This window comes from Miscanthus floridulus, chromosome 4 (genome assembly GCF_019320115.1).
Source record: "Miscanthus floridulus cultivar M001 chromosome 4, ASM1932011v1, whole genome shotgun sequence".
Lineage (NCBI taxonomy): Eukaryota > Viridiplantae > Streptophyta > Magnoliopsida > Poales > Poaceae > Miscanthus > Miscanthus floridulus.
In genome coordinates, this window is record NC_089583.1 from 71,986,796 (window position 1) to 72,010,000 (window position 23,205).

General features: G+C 46.5%; 1 protein-coding gene and 1 pseudogene across 1 annotated transcript; one reads left to right on the forward strand and one right to left on the reverse strand.

The window, feature by feature from the left end:
• On the forward strand, positions 1-2,774 carry LOC136551714 (RING-H2 finger protein ATL48-like). Its single transcript, XM_066543255.1, has 2 exons — positions 1-195; positions 2,325-2,774. The coding sequence occupies exons 1-2, from the start codon at positions 90-92 to the stop codon at positions 2,510-2,512; spliced, it is 294 nt and encodes a 97-aa protein (XP_066399352.1). The 5' UTR covers positions 1-89; the 3' UTR covers positions 2,513-2,774.
• A 790-nt stretch (positions 2,775-3,564) lies between these two features.
• LOC136549795 (CST complex subunit CTC1-like) lies at positions 3,565-22,177 on the reverse strand (annotated as a pseudogene).
• Between the last annotated feature and the right edge of the window lie 1,028 nt (positions 22,178-23,205).

Consider the following 23,205-nt stretch of genomic DNA (forward strand, 5'->3'; position numbering starts at 1 on the left):
CCGAAGCGCAGCGCCGCCGCTGTTGCAAAAGGCGCCTCTTTTTTTTTTCTTCTTCTTGTTTCTCCTCCACCCCGGCGACGCAATTCGGAATGGAGAAGGGCAGTGGAGGCAGCGCTCCGCCGCCGCCGCCGCTCCACATGGAGGACTTCCAGCTGGAGGGGAAGAAGCCCGTCAAGAACCCCTTTGTGCCCATCGGTATGTACGCGTCTCCGGCCTCTCTCTCTCTCGTTGACGCCAGCGGACCTACCTAGTCCCTTTTCGCACTGAGGACGGGGAGAGTACCTGCCCCGGATGCAGGGTCGTCGGATGTAATCCGTGCGGGGTTCAGGTTTTGGATTGGTAGGGTGGGGTGGGGTGGGGTGGGGGATCTAGCTCTGTTGTTTCCTATGAGTAGGACCGTGTTTTTTCTGTTTTGGATTGCTTATGGCGGCACTAGACTGATGGAGGCGCTACTGCAGGAATTAAGTTGTGACAACTGTCATGAAATTAGATATCTGTTGTTTGATTTGCTACTGCTACATACATAATAATCCATATAGGCTGGGTTGCAATTTGTCTATTCGTTTTACTTCTTTTGCGTAGCATGCATTCTTATTTGCATTGATCAGTAACTGCACTATGTGGGCTGGGCAGGAGAAAACGAAATTTGAGATGGTAGCAATTTGCCTTGCATGAAATTTTGTCCCTGTTTTGTATGCATATGGTGGTCGAAATTTTCTGCCTTATCAGTAATCAAATAGTGCATAGGTATTCACCCTGTAAAATGTGGCCATAAAGGATTGCTTTGTTGATGATAGGGGTAGACAAACTGTGGAATAGACCTAGGTTTCTATGGATGGTTATTCGTAAGCACATTTACATCCATTTTCATGTACCTCTATGAATGAATGATAATAGCTGAGTTGCTTATGTGTGCATTCTAGGACAATCAATATTTGTTATTCTCGATGCACGTTATGGTGATCTAATATAGGCTTTGGTGGAATAAAGTTAGTTGACTAGATCCAAATCAGTGACTAGTTTGAAGATGTCTGGTGCTGTTATTGGTTAATTGAACTTTCTTCTTTTATATAATACTAGCAAACATGTCCGTGCAACATAACGTACAGTTTGACCAATTAGACTCTTATCCCTAATTCATCACGTACTACTACTATTAGTAAAACTGGCCAGGACTCTTATGCTCTGGGGAGTGGGAGGGACTGACAAACTGGGAGAGGGTGATGGACCTTGGAGGAAGGATTTTCTCCTTTTAATATTAGGTATAGATTTATTGCCAGCAAGATCTTCTTCATCTTATAATGAATTTTGCAGGTTACTCAATGAGTTTCTAAAGCAGTCGAAAGTAATAAAGGTAGCTTACGTGTGTGTGAGTGGGTGGGGGTGGGGGGGGGGGGTGCCGGGGGGCTCATGACAGTGAGGGAGGCGAACGTGTGGCGCTGCCGCGCTGGTGGCTAGTGGCAAGTGATAGGTGGGCCTCAACCCAAGCAGGGAGAGGAGGTGTGCGGGGAGTTTAAATGGGACTTCTCACTAATTCAGGTGCTGTTAACTAATCGAATGGTTTTGTTAATATTTCAAAAATGGTTTGTAAAGTATTTTGCTTCTTGGTTGGGTGTATGAGAACACTAGCTATTGTGTGACCAATAGACTGTTTGATGGAAACAAAAATGAGGTAGCTAGGTTAGCTCAGGGTAACCTGTAACCGTTTGAGATGGGGATGAGGAACTTTCATCTGGTTTAGCCGTTTAGGGGACATACTGTGGTGATTCTTGAGTTTGTAGCATAAATAATGGATGTTGGAGTCAGGACATGTGGCACCCCCATGAGCAACACTTCAAGAGTTGAATTTGATGATGCCCTTACAAATAATAGTAAGAGCATAAAGAATGGAGGCTGGATTCAGGATGTTCTGAAAATTTCAGCCTCTTTGGCATAACTATCCATCAGCTTCAAGATAATTCATGAAGTATGGGCCAATGTCCTTGAAGTATTTAGATTTATTATATTAGGAAGTCTTATTAAGTCTTTGATTTGTTCTGAGTTTATCATCCTTGCTTTGCTAGTTCTCATTTCGAAATCTCAGACCATTCAATAACATATTTTACTGCACTTTCTGGATCTACCAACCATAGGGTTTTGTGTGTGTGTGACAATTTTACTTTATATATAGTTACCAATGAAACTTTCTGTCATGCTGTAATGAAGCAGAAACTTGACTTGGCACTCGCTGCTAAAATTTTAATTTATTAGTAATGTTTGGATTGGATGCCTTAAGCTTAATCACTTGACGACTAAATTCTTATAATGTTCGCATCTTTTTTCAGGTGCACTGGTTACTGCTGGAGTTCTGACAGCTGGTCTGATCAGTTTCCGATATGGGAACTCTCAGCTGGGTCAGAAACTGATGAGGGCACGTGTAGTTGCTCAAGGCGCTACAGTTGCTCTGATGATTGGCAGTGCTTACTACTACGGTGATGAAATCAAGCTGTTCAAGAAAGGGTCAAGCCCATGATCTTCCATGAATATTGCTGCTTTTTTGGTGTATGGAGGAATGTCTTGTATACGCTGAAATTTCACCTGGACCCTGCTGTTCGCCCCTTTTGACATCATTTTGGCCTGACATGTGATAGCTAACAAGAAATCGCTGTTGGTCCGATCGGCAGGCTTGAAAATAAATAATTTGTTTGTTGATTAGGTTATGCATCAATTGCTACATGTTTGTACAAGTGCGTTCTGTTGTCTGGCAACCAGCAGCTGAGGTGACCATCTTGCAATTCTTGCTGACCTAAATTTGAAATGTGATAATATCAATTGCATGATATATAGCTGAGGCGCATTGGTCATGGTAGTCTACTAACTGTACCATAGATACAAAAGTGTGCTGTGTGCTTTTGTGGTCCTCGCAATTCTTGAGTTTGTGTGTCCAAACTCTACAGCTGATCTTGACACCCTCAGATGATAGTGGTAGGGTAGGAGACAGGAAGCATGATCAGTTATCCAAAATTAACGTTTGCTTTTGGGAGCTTGGAACGTTGGATACAAAAGGGCGAAAGGTCCGCTCGTTCAGCAAATCAGCATCAACATCAAAAGGGTACATCGATACGGAGACCGAACAGCCAAATTTGTATACACGTTGCAAATAAGAATCAACATCAAAAGGATATATTGTTCTGCAGCACTACTTCAGCAGTACTTTTCAGCAAATAAACTGTGTTTTCCTCTCACAACAAATTAGCATAAGCTAAAATTCAGCGAAAACGAACAAGGTCATCGTTCGTTCACCGTTCGGATATTCCTTACACGTTGCAAACTCGTCAGTATATTTCTCACACGTTGCAAAATGTGGTGGAACAATCTGGGATCAACTTCAACAGAGATGAGCAACCGAGCACCCAGAGATCAGTCTCTATCATCCCCCAGCTTCACGATGTAAATGAGTTCATTTGCTGTGTCCGGAGGTCATGTTATAGCTTGCTTGTATGATACTCCATCCCGAAAAGAACATAAATCTCGTTTTTTGATGAGTCAATCAGTCCAAATTAAACTAAATATACATAAAATTTATTAATATTTATGATTCATAATAAATATCATTAAATCATAAAATTGTAGTCTACCACACAATCTCCAACATTTCAAATTCTGAAACTTTGTACAAAGTATAAATCAGGCAGGAGCTTGCTATTTTCTCATTGAGACTTGGGAGCAAAGTGCACACATGAATCTCAGATTGTAACTTGTAAGGTGCTGAAACTGCCATTACAGATCACAGCCTCAAAGAGCATAAGTACATAAATACAACAAAAAATTATGCCCCTATACTTTGTTCCAAGAGCACTTAATGCTGAAGTGCTTAAAATGATGATGCAACACCCTCCAATTAGAAAGTTCCGTCTGCCCCCTTGTAAGCACGACAGTATCATGGTGAAAGTGTGAAACACATTTTCTGTTTGCAAAAATCTCAGCAAAGTGGCCTTACGATCTGGACAATCCATCCTTTTTTGGATACTGCGTACTAAATCACCCAGAATGTGCAGTGCTTGCTGAACAACACTAGCTGTTTTCCAAAATATCACAAAGTCTGCGAGCTTCTTCCAAAGGATCTACTGGGAAAACTTCTTCTATCCAAAGCATCCGCATGTTCTGTATTGGAACAGGGAGCTCCACATTAAACCCATTTATATCATCTGGGTCTAGAGCTGATGTGATAACATTCTGCAAAAAATGTGGAGTTCATCAAATAGCATATATTTAAGAAAATTCAAGTATATTACTGATAAGCATAAGGCCTGGCCAACCAATGCAGCAATTTTCTAGTCATTATGAAACTAGAAATTAGAAAACACATAAAGAAAAGGAAAATTAGGTGTATATCTCATGAGACAAATCAAATCACTGTAGAAATGTACTACAAATCACCTGGCTAATGACGCAAATAGCAAATATTTTGTTACAGAACAATTCAAAGGCTGGTAGAATAATGTCAAGTTTTTCTATCTAATATAGCCGTACGGTATTAATATAAAAATATTTTATTAGCTCCAATGATATATGTGCTAGATAATGGATCCAAACTCAAACATGCTTTGACAACCAATGTATAGATAAACTCACCAGAGATCCCTTCCAACAAGCATTAAGGACAATAAATTTCAGAAGTTTGTCTTCCAAGCGATTTAAGACTTTGTCCGAAACAGAAGATGCATCCAAATCTCGGCAAGAGAAATCAGGAGGAATTCCACAGTTCTTTACGGTAACGCTTGTGTGCTTCTTCAACATTTTTTCAAGGCAGCATCCAATAGTGTATTGTAAATTTGTGCTGTTTCCTCCTTTTGAAAGCTTTAAATTAAAAGAAGCATCCAGATGTGCAATTTCCTGCAGTCTAAGCAATAATTCTGCCCTAGCATCATCAGCCCAGCCACAGCACAGGGATGATCCATCATCTGCAAAAAGCATAGGTAATATAACAAGATTAATAAATACATGTGCACTATACAAATTAGAACTGTAAAACATCCCTGTGTATCATTGAAACTATTTCGAATTTGAGTATGATGTATGATATTCTGTAGCTTAAACAGAAAAAATACTGCATATCTTACCAAGGATAAAACCAGCTAGCTGAACTCTTACATTTGGAGTTTCACCATGATTAGTCGGTTTGTTCAATACCAGCACAAGGACAGTTGCTACCTGGAAGAAAGATGATGACATCAGATGATAAATTCAAAATGAGTAAAGCAAAAGATAAAATTGAGCTAGCAACCAAAGAATACATCTGACCAACAGGACCCTGAAAGATTCAAATGTAGTACATCTGTAACATGTAGAGTGAACTTTGAGCAGAAAGCAACCTACCCTGCAGTGAAATTGCATGGGTCTACTGTCTGTAAAATACTTCTGATGAAAGAACAAGCACGGTGAAGCTGTGCTAAGTGAATCATCTTTTAACCAGTTAGACTTTGGTGACGAAATAACACTTTGTTCAGTAAAGTTAGCATGGCTGATGGAGCTAACCTCAATGTATGTCTCGGAGGTTAACAATAATCCATGCCTGCAGCCAGAAAACAGAGAATATAAGAAACAACCAGATAGAGAATGCAATTGCATATTTATAAGTAAATGTACCCTGAAGTTCAGCTTTAAACATTAAACCTGACATTATGTAAAAAGAATGTGATCCCAAGCAATTAGTACGGTGAGTTACTGTAAATTGTAAGGATTGACAAAAGTAGACTCATACTTTGTTGTTGTCGTTGATGTTGTGACAAAAGTAGACTCATAAAAATTAGGATGCAACTAAGTTAATTGACATGTTTATCCATGTGGAGTATAACATGTAAGCAGGGCTCACTAGTACTCACACTCACTTAAGCTGCATAATTTACCTCTACAACTAAAGATATAACTATCGGTTAGCTAGTCAGTTCGCTCAACTCGTTCTATTCAGTGTACCACCAAACTACCATTTTTTACAAAGCAAGCAAGGATAGACATCAGGTTCCTAGTCAGATCACAAGGTAAAAGCTACAATGCTGCATATGGGTAAATAGGGGTCTTTTGCTGCAAGGATCCTAACAAAACAATGGAAGAAACAATTAAAGAAAATCAGAAGAAAGGAAGGAGCAAACTGTTTCAAACGGACGCGATGGAATGTCACTGTTGCCCCTGGTCCTATGCCAACAGTAGAATGTTTATTTGAGTATCCACGGATATATACCTGCAAAGGATTGCCATGAAATGGAATATCAAACTAACAACTACGCACTTAATAAAAAAAAATGTAACCCGGTTATTTACCGCGTGATTATTATCAGCAATATGGATACATAGACTGTACTTCTCATTACCAGGAACACATCTTTCCCACTTACAGACAAGTGAATGTATATTTTCTACTTTTCCCTGTACTGATACTAATAAATCTCCATGAACCACTTCTTTAGTTTTGAAGTTAGCAGACACAGAAGCATCTTTAGGCATCATAATATCAACACATGATGACACACTTAAAACTTCACTGGACGGAGCACACAGCCCATTCAATACATGACATACGGTGTTATATTCTTCCATCTTTTTGCTTATTGCCTCACAAGAAAAATCCAAATGGAAATAAGAATTACGGTAAAAGTCATTCCAAGGCTGAACTAATCTTAGCTCATCATGGATGACATTTCTGGAAAATAGCCCATCCATCTTCACTGAAGTACTCCCTCCGTCCCCAAAAGAATGCAATTCTAGAACAGTGTCACGTTTTAGTATATCAAGTTTAACCAATTATAGATAAAAAAGTATAAATATTTATAATATAAAATAAATATCATTAGATTAATTACGAAATGTATTTTCATAATAAATTGATTTGGGGCCATAAATATGAATAATATTTATTAGAAACTTGGTCAAACATGAATCACTTAAAGTGGCACGCAACCCATAGTTGCATCCTTTTGGGGACAGAGGTAGTACCTCCAATAGATTGATCCCCAGTTGACCCCTTGATGTTTACATTACCATCAATGGTAATGGCAAAGCTCCAAAGTCTATCTTGAGAATCTATCGAGACTTTACCACCTCGCACACATCCACAACTTCCCATGGTGCAAGTAAAACCTCCACTGGAACATTGGAGAATATAGGAACCATTGATTCGCGGTAACTGCATATTAATGTGGTTATGTAGAATTTAGAGATACGCTATAGAAACACAGCTAAATGTGGAGGTGACAATGAAATAATGAGAAAATAGACTTCTTCATCAAAACTATACCTGATATTTCATAAAACTTCCTGCCTTGAACTCCAACAAAATCCTTGTTTCTTTTAGAACAGTACCTTCTGATCCAGAGGAACCGGTAGACACCAGAGTACCACAAAGATTGGTGCTACCAAAGCTTAGCGAACATGGAATATTACATGATTTTGCCATAGAGGCTCCAGAATTACCTACTAAAGTAGAGTGTGACATTATAAAGCCCTCAGCATCCTCAAGAAATTCACCATGCCCAATAAACTTCAAAACATATGGAAGTATTACAGCTTCAGCATACAGGGACCCTGACATGCTTTGACATTGAATCTGAAATGGAAAATCGAAAAGACAGACACTATTTTGGGGCATGGTTATGCTAAAAATCTCATGATTATTGACATATGAAAAACGACTCACGTTGCTGTTCACAGGAAATATGTGGGACAATTTCAGCAGATGAAACAACCTGGTCCTATAATTAATATAAGAAGGAATACTCAAGGAAGGGCCAATATGAATTAATTCCCTCCACTGAACTATAACATAAATATTGAGGTGCTGTAATCTTTTTTTGTAAGGAAGCTTCTGAAACACAGCTTTACAGGACAGGGGATCAGCAACATCATAATGATCTCTGTAAGCCACTGGGCCTTCAAGGGCTAGTTTGTAATCGACGATCTAAATGGCAAAATGAAAACAAGGTTTAATATATACAGCCAAAAGATAAAATGGCAACTTTACTGTTCTGTGAATTTTGTTCAGCGTATAGCAGGAGATAATAGTATACCAAAATCACGACTTATTGTGAAAGAAAACGGAAAGTTCCATTGTATTAGATGTGAAAATCAGAAAAACAACTCAATATCTTCTTGTGAAATCAGACTCATACGAACATTTCTTCTACATATTTCCATTTGAGTGCAAAGAAATATGAAATACTCCCTCCGTTCCAAATTATAAGTTGTTTAGACTTTTTGGGTACATCCATTTTGCTATGCATCTAGATATAATAATATGTCTAGATACATAGCAAAATGGATGAACCAAAAAAAGTCAAAGCGACTTATAATTTGGAACGGAGGGCGTAATAAATATCATCCTAACATAGCAGCATGAACTTTACAAAAAGCGAGGCAACCAAGAATGGATGCCACTTGTAGGTGAGAAGATCATTATGGCAAACAGAATCATGAAGGTTCTACATTGTACAGACAATATTGCCTCCCAGCAAAAAACTTCCGGCAGGTCTAAATAGACCATCTTTGTTTTTTGAGAAAACAGTAGGGGTAAAAAACCACTACGTATTATAAAATTACTACTAAAAGAGTTAAAGATGCAAACAAATAGAAGATCAAACCAGAAACAAACAAGGAAATGAAAAAGATCAAAACAACTACACAAAAGCATCTTGCCATTGCTTTAATAACTGGGAAATGCTTATTTCTTGGCTCGATGGTTAACCAGAGAAAATTCCTTAAAAATAGATTTGCACTGCTGGGTTCTCGGCTTAACTACCCTGAAGAAGTCATTTCTTGAAGCCCCAAATACCCCATCACATGAGAATGATGATCTCCATGTAGAATGGAACTCCCAACTGCCTTTTGAAACCCTCCGATTCATAGAAGGGGAGGTCCATATTTTTTTCTTCTGAGAATATTATAATACTGAGCCTGTCTTTTAGGTAGGAGCAGCCAAAAGTAAGGGCAATGGTGATTTTGCCCTTACTTTTTAAACTTTGTAATTTTGCCCTCGCGATTTTAAAACGAAGCCTCCGTTTACCCCTTGTTTGTGACACCGTTAAATCTGAGTGAATTAAATGGCCAAAAAATAGAAAATAAAAGATACCCACGCAAAAAGACAAGATTGCCCTCTTCTTATCTTTCTCTCCTGACTGACTTCCTCTGTTCCTCACCGGTTCCTCTTTTGGGTCGGTCACTGAAACACCTCGAGGGCTAGGGTTAGCACCAGTGAGCAACCAGCGCAAGCTCGGCCCGGCGGCGGCGGACTGCGGCGCACGGGAGGCCACCGGCGGGCGCACGGAGGTGCGTGGGAGTCCCCCAGCAGGCGCGCGGGAGTTCCCGGCGGGCACGCGAAGGTGCTGGGGCAGCCCCCGGCGGGCGTGAGGCAGCGTGCAGGACGCGAGCACGACGAGTGCGCGGGACTGCTTGTGGACAGCCGGGCAAGCTCACGTGGGACGCGACTACGGCGAGCGCGCAGGGGCTCCTGCGGTGGTCGCACGCGGCATGCGGATGGCCGGTCGGGCTCGCGTTGGATGTGTACGGCAGGCGACCGGACGGGCGAATGTGCATGGCAGGTGGCCAGGCGAACACAGCAGGGGTCCTTGCAGGCAGGCGGCAGCTCGTGCTCTTTTGGGGAATAGCTTCTAGTTCGTGTTCCGTTAGCTTCTAGTGATGACGCCCAAGAGGTGTTCGACGAATTGGCAGCAAGGTTTGCTCTCCATCCCTTGTTGCCTGCATAGTACGCCAAGGATGCCATGTTTCTACAGTGCTCACCGAGGTATGATCCCAGATGCTTCAGCACCTTCTCGACCAAATTCATCAAGAAAAGTTCCCTGTCCGATCTAGTCTCCAGAGGAAGCATGAGCAGGAAATTGAGGACTTCCACAACTAGTGATGATTGGAGTGATGTCTGATCTAAAAATTGTTGAGTTTTGTACTCATTGAATTGTATAATTATGTATCAAAATTACCAAATTGCTGATCTAAAAATAGGGGTAAAAACATAAATATCAAAATAAAACAGGGGTAAAAACGCATGGGCAAAGTTGTCCTTTTGTCCAAAAGTTAACACCGTTAGGTGGACTTCACGGAATAGGGGTAAAGTCTTCCTTCGTTTTGAAATCGCAGGGGTAAAATCACAAAGTTAAAAAAAAAGGGCAAAATCACCATTTAGCTTCAAAACAAGGGTGGAAACACTTAAGCCCCAAGAAAATTTTGTATTTGCGTTGACAGGACTTACTCCAAAGCCACTTAAAACTGGATGCATCTCAAAATGTCCAATTAAAGACTTCTACGCCCGGGCTGATGTATAAAGATAAGAAGCACAAGTGTGTGTCCACCAACCAGTTTCATATGCCCGGCTTATCCCCTGTACCCCTAGTTTCAAAGCTTGTAGCTGGGCATATGCTTATCTTTAGCAAAAGAGTGAAGTTTCAGATAAGTCTGACAGGTGAGTCTTCCTTTACATAGATCTCAAAGTAAACAGATTTTACCATCTTCAATGATTACTGTTGCAATTCCCTTATAAGTGTCCAGAAGCTTCAAAATGTCCCTACACCAAATTGCCAAAATGAACCCTTATTTATGACTCAGCAACTTACCGCTTCGGTATTTTTTCCCCCAAACTCATTCAATCCATGGGGTATCTTATTGAAGAATTTGTGCAAACTTTTTCATCAGCAAAGCATCATTTTGTGTCCTCAAGTTTATAACCGCTAAACCACCTTCATCCCTGGGCTTGCATACCATGAATCAAGTAGCTTTTGGTGGAGTAAACTTATCCGCACGTTCCATCACTGTTAGTGCGTTGTGAATGTGCACACGAAGAAGGTTGGGAATGAGGCAAAGACTGAGTTAGTTAACTGCAGCCAACCTGCCTGTTAAAGATAGATGGATGTAATTGTGAGTCTTCACTCACATCTAGTGACCAATTGCAAGAAATCTTCCATTTTTGGGTTTGTAATTCCCAAAGGAAGTCCCAAATACGTGGAAGGTATAGTGCCTCTGGAGCAAGCAGAAGCTTTTGCAAGGATATCAAATTTGGCAGCCTCCACATTTATTGAATGCATTACTGACTTTGAGTAATTTACTTTGGATCCTGAAGAATCAGCAAAAGGTGTTGAGCAAGGGTTCCAAGATAAAAAGGTGTCAACTATACTACACCCTTCAATGATTATAAGTGTATCATCAGCATACCGATTGATGGGAAAATCTGCATTTGAGGAGACTGGAATTGGGAGATTTAAGAACCCTTGATTCTTTGCTTTATTCAAGATGGTATGGAGCAAGTTAGTAGCTTACACAGATAAGAGGGGAGAGAGTGTGTATCCTTGCCTCACACCTAGCAATGAAAAGTTTTTCCGGCTACACTATTTGATAGCATGTAGAAGTTCCTGAGTTGTTGTAGAAGTTCCTGAGTTGAAAATGAGCGGCAAAAATTCCCTAATCCCTGATACCTCATTATTCTCATCATAGCTAACCAATTCTTTTTTGGATTGGTGGCGAACAGGTCTGTAGCCTAGTGGTCACAGGAGCCTTAGTAACACCTCCCCTGTGGGAGCGAATTTAAACAGGTCCGGGTTAAAAAAACACCCCTTGTTGTGTTCACTACTCGTTCTTCTCAAGAAGTAACCGTGGGAGATGGGAGGACGTGGCTTGGGGTCTCGGCGGCGAGCGCGCGACGCCGTCCTGAAGGCCGGCGTCGAACACCGAGCGGCAATGGGTTAGGAGCGGAAGAGGTTAGATCAATCTCCAGCTTGCCTTTCATTATTCCATCTTTTAGGCTATATAACCGAGTGTTCCATACTTTTCTAACTGACTAACAAACTCAAGTGAATAATAAACGTGAATCTGAGATCCTAAACTCAAGGTACTGCTGGAGCCCGTGGCCGTGACCACCATGCAGCCGCATGTCCTCCGCGAACGTCGCTTGGCCCGTTTAGCCACGGCTCCGCTTGCGACGCTGGTAGACGCGGCCCACCATAACATCACTCCCGCCGTCGACAAACAGCTCGTCCGCGAGCTGGAAGTCCGGGTAGGCCGCGCGGAACTCCTCCACCGGCTCCCAGGTGGCGTCAGCTTCCGGCAGCCCTGCCCACTGGATGAGCACGTGCCACACCCCGCGACGCAGCTGAGCACGCATGGCACGTTCGGGAACCTCCAGAAGCTGACCGTTGCGCAGGGGAGGCAGCGCCGGAGTGGTTGTCGGAGGCACACCATGGAAGGGCTTCAAGACGCTTACGTGGAAGACGTCGTGGATGTGGGCGTCGTCTGGTAGTTGTAGGCGGTAGGCGACGTCGCCGATGCGCTCCCGCACCTGGAATGGCCCGGCGTAGCGCGGGCTAAGCTTGCCGCGCCGGCCAGGCACAAGGGATTGGGCCGGACGATGAAGAAGGCGGAGGAGAACCCAAGCCCCGACGTCGAACGTCAAGGCACGGTGGTGCGCGTCGTAGTAGCGCTTGGCGTAGTTCTGAGCCTGGAGAAGACGGTCACGGACGTCGGCGAGGAAGGCGTCGCGGTCCTGCAGGAGACCGTCCACCGTGGCAGTGCGCGCTGTGGCCGGTGCGTAGGGAAGTAGTGCCGGTGGCGGCCGCCCGTAGACCACCTGAAATGGAGTCGTCCGCAGCGCCGAGTGGAACGCCGTGTTGTAGCAATATTCGGCCTAGGGGAGCCAGTCGAGCCACGCACAAGGCCGGTCGCCGGTGATGCACCTTAAGTACATTGCGATCGTCTTGTTCACCGCCTCGGACTGCCCGTCCGTCTGCGGATGAAAGGCGGTGCTCGTGCGGAGCTGCACCCCAGCCATCTTGAAGAGGTCCCTCCAGACATGTCCTGTGAAGACGGGGTCACGATCGCTCACGATCGAGACCGGAAACCCGTGAAGGCGAACCACGTCGTTGAAGAACGCGCGCGCGACTGATGACGCCGTATAAGGGTGGCCCAAGGGAAGGAAGTGCGCGTACTTGGAAAAGCGGTCCACCACGGTGAGGATCACGCTCTTGCCGTTCACCTTGGGAAGGCCTTCAACAAAGTCGATCGAAATGTCAGACCAGACCTGTGTGGGGACGTCAAGAGGCTACAATAGCCCGGCCGGGTGCAGGGCCTCCGTTTTGTTCTTCTGGCACGTCTGGCAGGAGCGAACGAAGTCCTGGACCACGACGCGGTCGTGATCCACGGCGAAGTCGCGGCGTAGTCGTTGGAGCATCCTCTGGACGCCTTCATGCCCTGCCGTGTGCGCGAACTGAAGCACCACTTGGAGCAGGTTGGACGTCGGGGGCACATAGACGCACGCGCCCTTGAGGATTAGGCCGTCCTGGACGTGCCATGGCTCGCCGCGTGTAGTGGCGATGGAGTCACGCAGCTGGCGCAGTTGCGCATCGGCCTACAGCTCCGCGCGGAGGTCGTCGAAGAGGCTGAACGTCGGTACGGACAGCACAGCCAGGTGCTCGACATCGGAGTGACGCCGAGACAAGACATCTGCTACTGTGTTCAATCGCCCCGGCCTATACTCCACAGTGAAATCAAAACCAAAAAGCTTACTGATCCATTGGTGCTGAGGCACCGTCGATAGGCGTTGGTCGAGCATATATTTCAGCGCGTAGTGATCCGTGCGCACGGCGAACTGGCGACCCCAGAGGTAGGCCCGCCAATGGCGAACCGCCTGCACGAGCCCAATGAGCTCACGCTCGTACGCTACCACCTTCAAGTGTCGCGCGGCGAAGGGCTTGCTGAAGAACGCCAGCGGTCCAGCACCTTGGTGGAGCACGGCGCCGAAGCCTGTCCCGGAGGCGTCGCAATCCACCATGAAGGCCTTGGTGAAGTCGGGGAGGTGCAGCACTGGCGCCGTGGACAAAGCCTCCTTGAGTGCGGTGAACGCCGCGGTCGCCTCGTCGGTCCAGCGGAACCCCTCCTTGCGAAGAAGTTTGGTGAGGGGCGCGGCCACCGTGCCGAAGTCCTTGATGAAGTGCCGGTAGTACCCGGCGAGGCCGAGGAACCCGCGCAAGCCGCGCGCCGACGCTGGCTGTGGCCAGGAGGCCACGGCCTCCACCTTGTCACCGTCCATGGCCACCCCGGACGCCGAGATGACATGGCCGAGGTAGGCCACGAAGGACGTGGCGAAGGCGCACTTGGAGCGTTTGATCCGGAGTTGGTGCTCGCGTAGGACGGTGAAGACGGCGCACAGGTGTTGCAGGTTCTCGGTCCACGTCTCGCTATAAATCAATATGTCGTCAAAAAACACCAGGACACTTACGAAGGAAGGGTTGCAGGACCGCGTTCATCAGGCTTTGGAACGTCGCTGGCGCGTTGCTGAGGCCAAACGGCATCACGAGGAACTCAAAATGCCCGTGATGCGTCCGGAATGCGGTCTTCTCGATGTCATCCGGGTGGACGCGCACCTGGTGGTAGCCAGTGCGCAGATCAAGCTTGGTGAAGAACCGTGCGCCGTGCAGCTCGTCGATGAGTTCCTCCACCACAGGGATGGGGAACTTGTCCTTCACCGTGTGGTCGTTGAGAGCGCGGTAGTCCACGCAAAAGCGCCACGACGTGTCGGCTTTCTTGACGAGGAGTACGGGCGCGGAGAAGGGCGATGTGCTGGGACGTATGAGGCTCTGCTCCAGCATGGTCTTGCACTGCGCCTCCAGCTCGTCCTTCTGGAGCTGGGGATAGCGGTACGGATGGACCGCCACGGGCGCTGTATTTGGCAGCAAGTGGATCCGATGGTCACAGGCGCGCGGTGGCGGCAGGCCCGACGGTGGCTCGAAGATGTCGGCGAAGGACTCCAGGAGACGGTCGAGGAGGGCGGGCTCGGTGCTGGTCGCGACGTGGAGGCGCCCAGTGGGAGGAATGTCGGTCCGCTTGGACCCGATCCCCTTCCACAAGACACGCTTGTCGTGGTGCCAGAAGGCCATGCAGAGGTCATCAAAGTCCCATAGAATGGGGCCCAGCGTGCGCAAGAACTTGACGCCCAACACCATGTCATAGCAGTCGAGCGGTATGGCGTAACAGTCGACGTTGATGTACTCGTCGCCGATTCGGATGGCGACGTCGTGGGCGAGGCCGCGACAAGCGACGCGGTCCCCGTTAGCGACCACCACATGGGCGCCTTGGCTGTCGTTGAAGTGGAGGCCTATGCGGCGCTCCGCCCCCGAGCTGATGAAGTTATGTGTCGACCCGGAGTCAATGAGGGTCATGAGCTCGTAGTTGCCGATGGACACCCGGACCTGCATCGTGTCTTCAGTCCGGATGCCGGTGATCGCCGAGAGGGAAATGAGCGGCGGAAGCTCGTCCCGCGGCTCCGCAGGGGCAGGGCATGGTCTTCATCTGGCAGGGGAGGCTCGGTGTCGTCGAAGTCGGTGACCTCCAGGTAGAACAGGCGCTGACACTTGTGCCCGCGCACGTACTGCTCATCGCAGTTGTAACACAGGCCTTGCCGCCGACGTTCCGCCATCTCCGTGGGCGAGAGGCGACGGAACGGACGTGGAGGCGCGGGCAGCAACGCCGGTGCCGCGTTCACAGGCGCGGCCGGGGCCGGAGGTGCCGGTGCCGGCAGTACGGGCAGCTGAGGGCGCGCCGGAGGGCGCGGTGGGCGAGCAGCAGCGGGCGCCGCCTGTGTGCCGACGCGCCGTTCGTAGGCACGGGCCAAGCCCATGGCGCGCTGAAGATCCGTAGGGCCTTGTAGCTCGACGTCGGTGCGGATCGGGTCCGGAAGGCCACCGGTGAAAAGTTGGACCTACTGGAGCGGAGAGTGGCCCGGCGTGCGCCATCCGGGCCTAGAACGCCTCCTGGTACCCAGCCACCGAGCCCGGATACGGCAGCCGCGCCAAGTCGGCGAGGTGGTTGGTGGCGAGCGGCGGTCCGAAGCGCTGGTGGCAGAACGCTTTGAAGAGGGGCCAGGAGATGTTGCTGACGTCGCCGGCGTCGCGCTCCAGCATGCAGTACCAGTGCTGGGCCACGCCGTTAATGTGGAACGACGCGAGCCACACCTTGTCGACCTCCGGCGTGCGCTGGGCGCGGAAGAAGTGCTCACACTTGTTCAGCCTCGCCAGAGGGTCGTCCGCCCCGTCGAACGTCGGGAAGGACAGCTTCTGGAAGCGGGGTACGCCGCGGGCGTCCGGGTGGCCCTCGTAGTGCCCCGACGCGCCGCGGTCGTTGGAGTAAGCGCGACCGTCGGGGTAGCTGTCGTAGTGGTTCGGCGGTGGCGGTGCACTGAACGTCGGCAGCGGCGATGGCGAATGCGGGAAAGGGATCTGGGTAATGGGCAGCGGACCGGACGGTACCTGGGGCGCAGGTAGCGCGGTGGTGTGGATCACGATGGACCCGGTGGTGGCTGCTGCCGCTGCCGTCGCCGCCGGTAGACCACCGTAACCCGGGATGCCGTAGGGAAATGACACCAGGGGTGGACTGCTCGCGGACAGTCCCGTGACGGACGACGAGGCGCGCCCCTCCAGAGCGGAGAGGCGCGTGGCGAACTGCCCCATCTGGCGCTGCAGTCCAAGGATGGCGGCCGTGAGCGGATCGGAGGCGGAGGACTCCGCCGTGGCAGGCGACACAGTGGTGGTGGGTGCGGTGGTGGTGGTGCTGGGAAGGCCAGAGGTGGGCACACCGGTCGTCGGACTTGGCATTGGACCCGACATCGATACCAGATTGTTGTGTTCACTACTCGTTCTTCTCAAGAAGTAACCGTGGGAGATGGGAGGATGTGGCTTGGGGTCTCGGCGACGAGCGCGCGACGCCGTCCTGAAGGCCGGCGTCGAACACCGAACGGCAATGGGTTAGGAGCGGAAGAGGTTAGATCAATCTCCAGCTTGCCTTTCATTATTCCATCTTTTAGGCTATATAACCGAGTGTTCCATACTTTTCTAACTGACTAACAAACTCAAGTGAATAACAAACGTGAATCTGAGATCCTAAACTCAAGGTACTGCTGGAGCCCGTGGCCGTGACCACCATGCAGCCGCATGTCCTCCGCGAACGTCGCTTGGCCCGTTTAGCCACGGCTCCGCTTGCGGCGCTGGTAGACGCGGCCCACCATAACACCCCTCTTCAGTTGTGTCCCGGCCATGTGTCCTGGGCGTTTTGTGGCACATCCAGGGCAGCCGGCCTTAGGGGTGTTGATCAGCCTGCATGCAAGAAGCTGCTTCTTAATGCAATGCTGCGGGGGTGGTCTTCGCCTAGCAGGTCCGGTTTTTCGGATTGGTGGCATAAGTGTAAATACTCGAAGGACCAATTGAGGCAACCTTAAATTGTCCTTGATTTAAAGAACCCATATTGGTTTTTATGTATAAGGGTCATGGTCAGCTTCTGCAATCTGTTTGCCAAAAAAATTTTATGAGAATAATTGAACAATTGAGAAGGGAGATAGGCCTGAGATCAGCTACTCTTGATGGACCATCCTTATTGGGAACTTGAGACTTTCCTAGTAAATTGAGAGCTGGTAATCTCTACTAGTACTACATGAAGCTAACAAAAGTGAATAAGTCAGGCACTGTTAGAACTGTAACAGCGATACACCATTGTTCTGTACATTGAGTCATTACATTGCTTTAAAAACCCTTATATTAGGATAAGTATGTTGCAATCCGACATATGGAATTAGTAGCTGGTAATGCCTGTAGAATCATTAATCTGCAGATATATATATCTCAACGCATTTCTACAGAACAGAATTCTGTCCGCAGTCTGCACAAGATTGTGCAGCAAGGGAGTAAGCCCTGGAGGAGCTACCTCTTCTGTGTCTGCTGAGGAGACAAAAAAGCTGTTACTGGATTATCGGTTTGCACTGCCACCACTATGGCACCAGCTGGATTATACCCAACCTCATAGTGCTAGTTGATCATAGATTTAGGGTGACATAACATCCACCTCTACCGGATTTCTTAAACAACCATTCAAAGGTCTTTATTCTGATGTCAAAGTGATTAAGTGAAAATCATAAACTTTACAACAAGGCAGGCAACGCAATCGAGTAACAAAATTACAATAATAAGATGCATCACATATTCACAACATAGCCTTCTAGTCCCAAGCAAATTCTAATGCATATTTCATAGTAAACTATGGTTATTACCTCATAGATGCCATACAAGCTCTGATTCGGTGGAAGATCAGGTATAAAAATATCTATACATCCAGTGGAATCAACCAACTGCAGTCTCCCTGACAGTGGAGAAGTCTGTATGCACAAAAAACACAGGCATTCAAAATGTATCCTAATACTGATTCTTAAGAATTAGGTCATGAAGTAAAATCACCTATGCGGCTACGCAGCAAATTCATTCACTAGTCCGCACAATCAACATGCAAATGAACTATTTCCAAAAACCTCCATGTACTACTAAAATGTTTAACAGTTGTCAAACTCTATGCCTTCAAAATTGTCACATTAATTGGCCTAATCTATTTACTTGAACTCTATGCATCTGGATACAATAATAGATGAACTAGGGCTATACATGTTGAGTTCCAAGGTAAATGTCCCATCAGAGAATTCAGAAAGAAACAACAAAAACAAATTTTACTAACAAAGATTAATATTCCAGCTATTAAAAAATTAGTGAAAGGAAAACTCAGGGTTCAAAAATCTTACAAAATATTCGAGGTACCACAATTCTAGTATCTTATGACTTGATAAAAGTTTTTTAAAAGAAATATCATTACTTTGAGGTAGATAACGCAAGAATTAGAAATAACCTTGATGCTTCCCACTAAAACAAAATCCAGATCTTCACTTGAAATTAATCTTTTGGTACTGCTGGTATAGGAAAAACCATCGCATAAGAAACCCTGGCTCTTGTCCACTTCTTCAGAACCATTCCATAATTTAAGCATCGATGATATCCACAATGATTCACCCTTGAAGACTAGATTAGAGAATGGTATGGCCTAGTGAAGTCAATACTGAATTAGTAATGAGGATAAACCAAACTAGTTTCAAGTAAACAATTAAAGAAGATAGTAAGATACCAGTACCAATTTGAAACCCTCCAATTTAGATCCAAGGCTTAAGCTACCACAATTATGTCTACAGAATTTCATTATTAAACTTTCCTGCACAACCAAGTTCAAGCTAATTATTTCACAAGGAAAAGAGGTGGGATAAAGAACATTAGAAAGGGCTAATACAACAAGCACAACTAACATTAAACACTGTTGGTAAAGTTGGAAAAACTATAAACAGAAATTGTAAGTGTCTACATGCTGTACTTTAACTTCCAGCAAAAAAATTGTCCATGGGCATGACTCGCTCAAAAACACACCTTCTGCTCCCCTGCCAGTTCGAATAAAAAATTATACCAACTAAAGTTTTTTTTTGATATAAGTAACTTTCATAAAGAACCCTGTCCCTGAGGTGTGCCACAAGATATTCAGAATTTTAGTGCCTCATATCAGTCTTTTGTGTGTGTGTGTGTGGGTGGGGGGGGGGGGGGGGGGGGGGGGGTGTTTAAAAATATCAAAAGTTGAAACAAGCATATATTGGCAATTAAGGGCTACCCAAAAGCAAGGATAATTTCCTTTTGGCAGTGAACCAAACCAATTGTTAATAACATGCAATATTTTTAGCAGAAATCATATGCATTGCATACATTCAATGATACACTACCTCCATTTTCTTTTAACTTGGTATGACACGTTCTCTTAAATTACACTTTAACTATTTCTTTATTTTATATTATATTGTATTATAATAGTTGAAAATTGTTGGCTAAATTATTGGTCAAAGATTTAAAGTTTGAATCTTGATATGTGCGTGCACCTTATAAAAGAATATGGAGGGAGTAGATATACTACTAATAAACTTGCCTGAGGTTGGCACTTTGACAGGAGAAGTTTAGTAGCATAGGCATGAACCACTCCTTGCTTCTGTTGGTACCTTACAATACAAGAGTTTTAATTCAGTAAATTAGCTGCAGTTACAGTGGAGTGACAGTAAATAATTAATAAGTCTATAAACTGTTCCAATGATGAAATATAAACTACAAACATACATTTTGTGAGCCCAAAATCTCTTTATCAGAAAATAATTTAGTGAACTTCTGTTTAAAGCATGATATCAGGAGTAACATCCTGAAATAGAAATGGAGAAAACAATGAGCATACCTTGTGACAGAAAATTGTTTATTTTGTCAATCATTTATCATGGCAAGTATATTTCAAGAAGTTAAACCATAAAAGTTCAAACCAAAATCGAGCAGGCATCTCCAATGAGTCAACAAATGTTCCCAAGAGGCCCTTGTTCTCTGTCTTCAAATGACTTCTGCACCAAGAGTAGAAGCTGTTGGATGATATCTGTAATACTCCCTCTGTCCAGTTTGTAAAAAGGTGTGTTTTGAATCGGATAAATCAAACTTTGTAAGGTTTGACAAACATGTTAGACAGGGCTATGTTATGGGCCTTAGGCCTTATTAGCTTCAGCCATATGGGCTCATGTCCAGCCGGACTGATCTCTGTATAGAGGTCGGCTAGGGCTGTGGAGTTGTATTTGGACTCCAAGTCTGGGTCTCTAGTAGATTGAGTTGTATTAGGCAAGGATACTGGAGGTCAGTTGTGTTTCCATAAGCCGCCCCTATCCTCACCTATATATGTACATGTTCTTGTCCTTCAATAATCAATCTATAGTTTCCCCAACTTACAAAACAATTAGTTATATTATATGCATGTTTCGTCTATAAAAGTCGTATCAGTATATTTGTATTTCAAAATGCTTTTTATTATTATGTTTATTTTGTAGCAACTGATAATCTATTGAAAAAAACTAAAGGTGATAACCTCCTTTTGAAGACATCATCAAAATATATCCTACATTGATGGACAGAGGGAGTAGTGTATGGTGACATGGAAATATAGTTCCTGTCTTACTTGGAGTCCACCGAGGAGAAATAATTTACAGTAATGCAGGTTTTACAGCATGTTGCAAGCAGAACAATCCGTGTCCAAGCAAAATTCAGACATGTTGCCCGAAAGTTCTTTACAGAGACCTACACAGAAGTAGAATAGGTAAGTATCACCTTAAGATGGAAAAATGGAAGACTGAAAATTTGAAATTGAAGGTGGAAATTTGCAACATACAATGGCACCAACTCGAAGGGAATGTGGTGGTGGAAGCTGCTGATCATCAATCAGCAGCCATGCAGTGTTATCCAGCTCGACCACCAGACCCTGCGAATAAATTCCAGTGATAACCCCAGCATAGTCCCCACCGCACTTCTCAGGGAAGCTATCCAATGGCAGACTGCCCCTATAGGATGGGCACCATGCTATGGCTGTCTTTGCAGATGACACCAACATCGTGTGTGAGGCTTTGTCCCCAACAGAAACCATTTTTTTCTTTAACCCGGAAACATACACCAGCCTCCCCACAAGCCACACTAGAACCGGCCGCCACATGCTCCCCGCATCCACAAAGTAGACAAATTTCATCGTCTCAAACTTGTGACTCTGGGCATCTTCCGGCGGTGTCGCCCTGCAGCAGCGGCGACACCCACAACACAAAATCTCCGCCAGAAACCCGACTGAATCTCTGCTTCCTGCATCAGCCTTGGCGAGCGGCATACTGAGCACCACGCTGACGGACCTGACCAAACCAAATGCGCAGCCGCGGGTGGCCAGGTCGGGCTCTTGGTCGGGGAAATGGAACGGGACCGTCGCCAGGAAGTTACGTTTCGGGGCAGGAGCTTGCTCCTCCTCCTCCTCCTCCGCGAGGCGCCAACGGACCACTTCCAGCACGCCCGGGGCGGCGTGGAGGCGCACTGAGGGGAGGTAGTTCCACGCGAGGACGAGGATCTCGCGGCCCAGCGCGGCGGGGTCGAAGTCGAGGATGCAGCAGCAGACGGAGGCAGCCGCCGCGGAGGCCGGGGAGGCGGCAGCGGTGGGGGATGGGTCGGAGAAGGAGAAGCAGTTGCTGCGGCAGGAGGCCGGGGAGGACGCGGAGGGGAGGGAGAGCGTGCCGGAGAGGAGCACAGGGTGGGATATCGGGGCGAAGGGGACCGTGCCGGTGCTCCAGGTTGGGGCTGGGGCGGAGAGCTTGTGCCTTTTACGGGGCCGGGAGGTGGAGCTGGAGCTGGAGCTGGAGGTGGGGACGGAGGGGCAAATGAGGGAGGAGGCGCCGGTGGTGGGGCGGCGGAGCCGGAGGAGGTCGGCGACGGTGAAACGCGGCGGGGCGGGCGCAGTGGCCTCCATGGCTAGGGATTGGGGGGGGTTTGGGGTTTGGGAATTTTTTGGGAGGGGAGGGAAGAAGAAGAAGAGGGGGCGGCGAGCGGGCGGGAAACGAGGAGGTGGGGACTGGTTGTGGGGCCCTATTGGCCGTGGGATGACGTGTGGGACGGGTTGTGAGCTTAGATGGGCCTCGTATCTTTGGGTTGGGTCAGGGAAGACGGGCAGGCATGTTGGGCTCAGGTCTTGTTGAATTGTTGGAAAAACGAGTTTTCCTTCTTTTGTTTTTCTGCTACTGAAACGAGAGGACTCGGAAAACGGGTAGTACAGCAGAAGTCAAAACACCACTTTTTCCTACTGTAGTTACTTGCAGCCTTAATTAAGCTGAAAAGAAATGGAGTCAACATGAGACTTGGCTCTATCGAGCATAAACGCCGCGTAGTATTTCTATTCACGTCAACAGTAAAAATAATGAGGCACTGAAATTACTAACGCAGGCGCATGTCGGTGTGTAGCAAACGGTATGTTCGTTCGGGTTTGTTTGGCTGATAAGTCATGACTGAAAGTACTGTTGACTGATTTGGTATGAGAGAAAAATACTATTCGTTGGCTGAAAAAGTACGAATTATAAGCCAAATAAGTCCAAACAAACAGGACGAAAGAAATTGCGGTTGTGAGTCGTAAACTCGCCCGATGGCGCCACTCAAGAATTAGCCTCTCCGTGCATGCTCATGCTTCGTCCACTCACATCCATATGTATTTAGGCTTTGTTGGGATGTTATCAGATTCACCTCAATTCACATGGGTTACGGATTGATGTGAACCAAACAAAGTCTTAAAGAGTAATACTCACAATTCCCCGATTTAGAACGGAGGCTGTACAAGTATAACCTCAACTGTAAATTAGCCGGGCATATCTACGTTTTTCAACAAGAAACCGGAGCGACGAGCCACTGATCAGATCATATGCGCTGCCCCTCCAGTAATGTTATGATGATGACAACAAATCCTTTACCCTCCAGGGCACGGAAGGAACACAAATAATGAACCACGCATGCAATT

Coding starts and splice junctions, on each gene's coding strand:
- LOC136551714 (XM_066543255.1), top strand. CDS start 90: ATGGAGAAGGGCAGTGGAGGCAGCGCTCCGCCGCCGCCGCCGCTCCAC. Junction 196..2,324: donor GAACCCCTTTGTGCCCATCG/GTATGTACGCGT, acceptor ATCTTTTTTCAG/GTGCACTGGTTACTGCTGGA.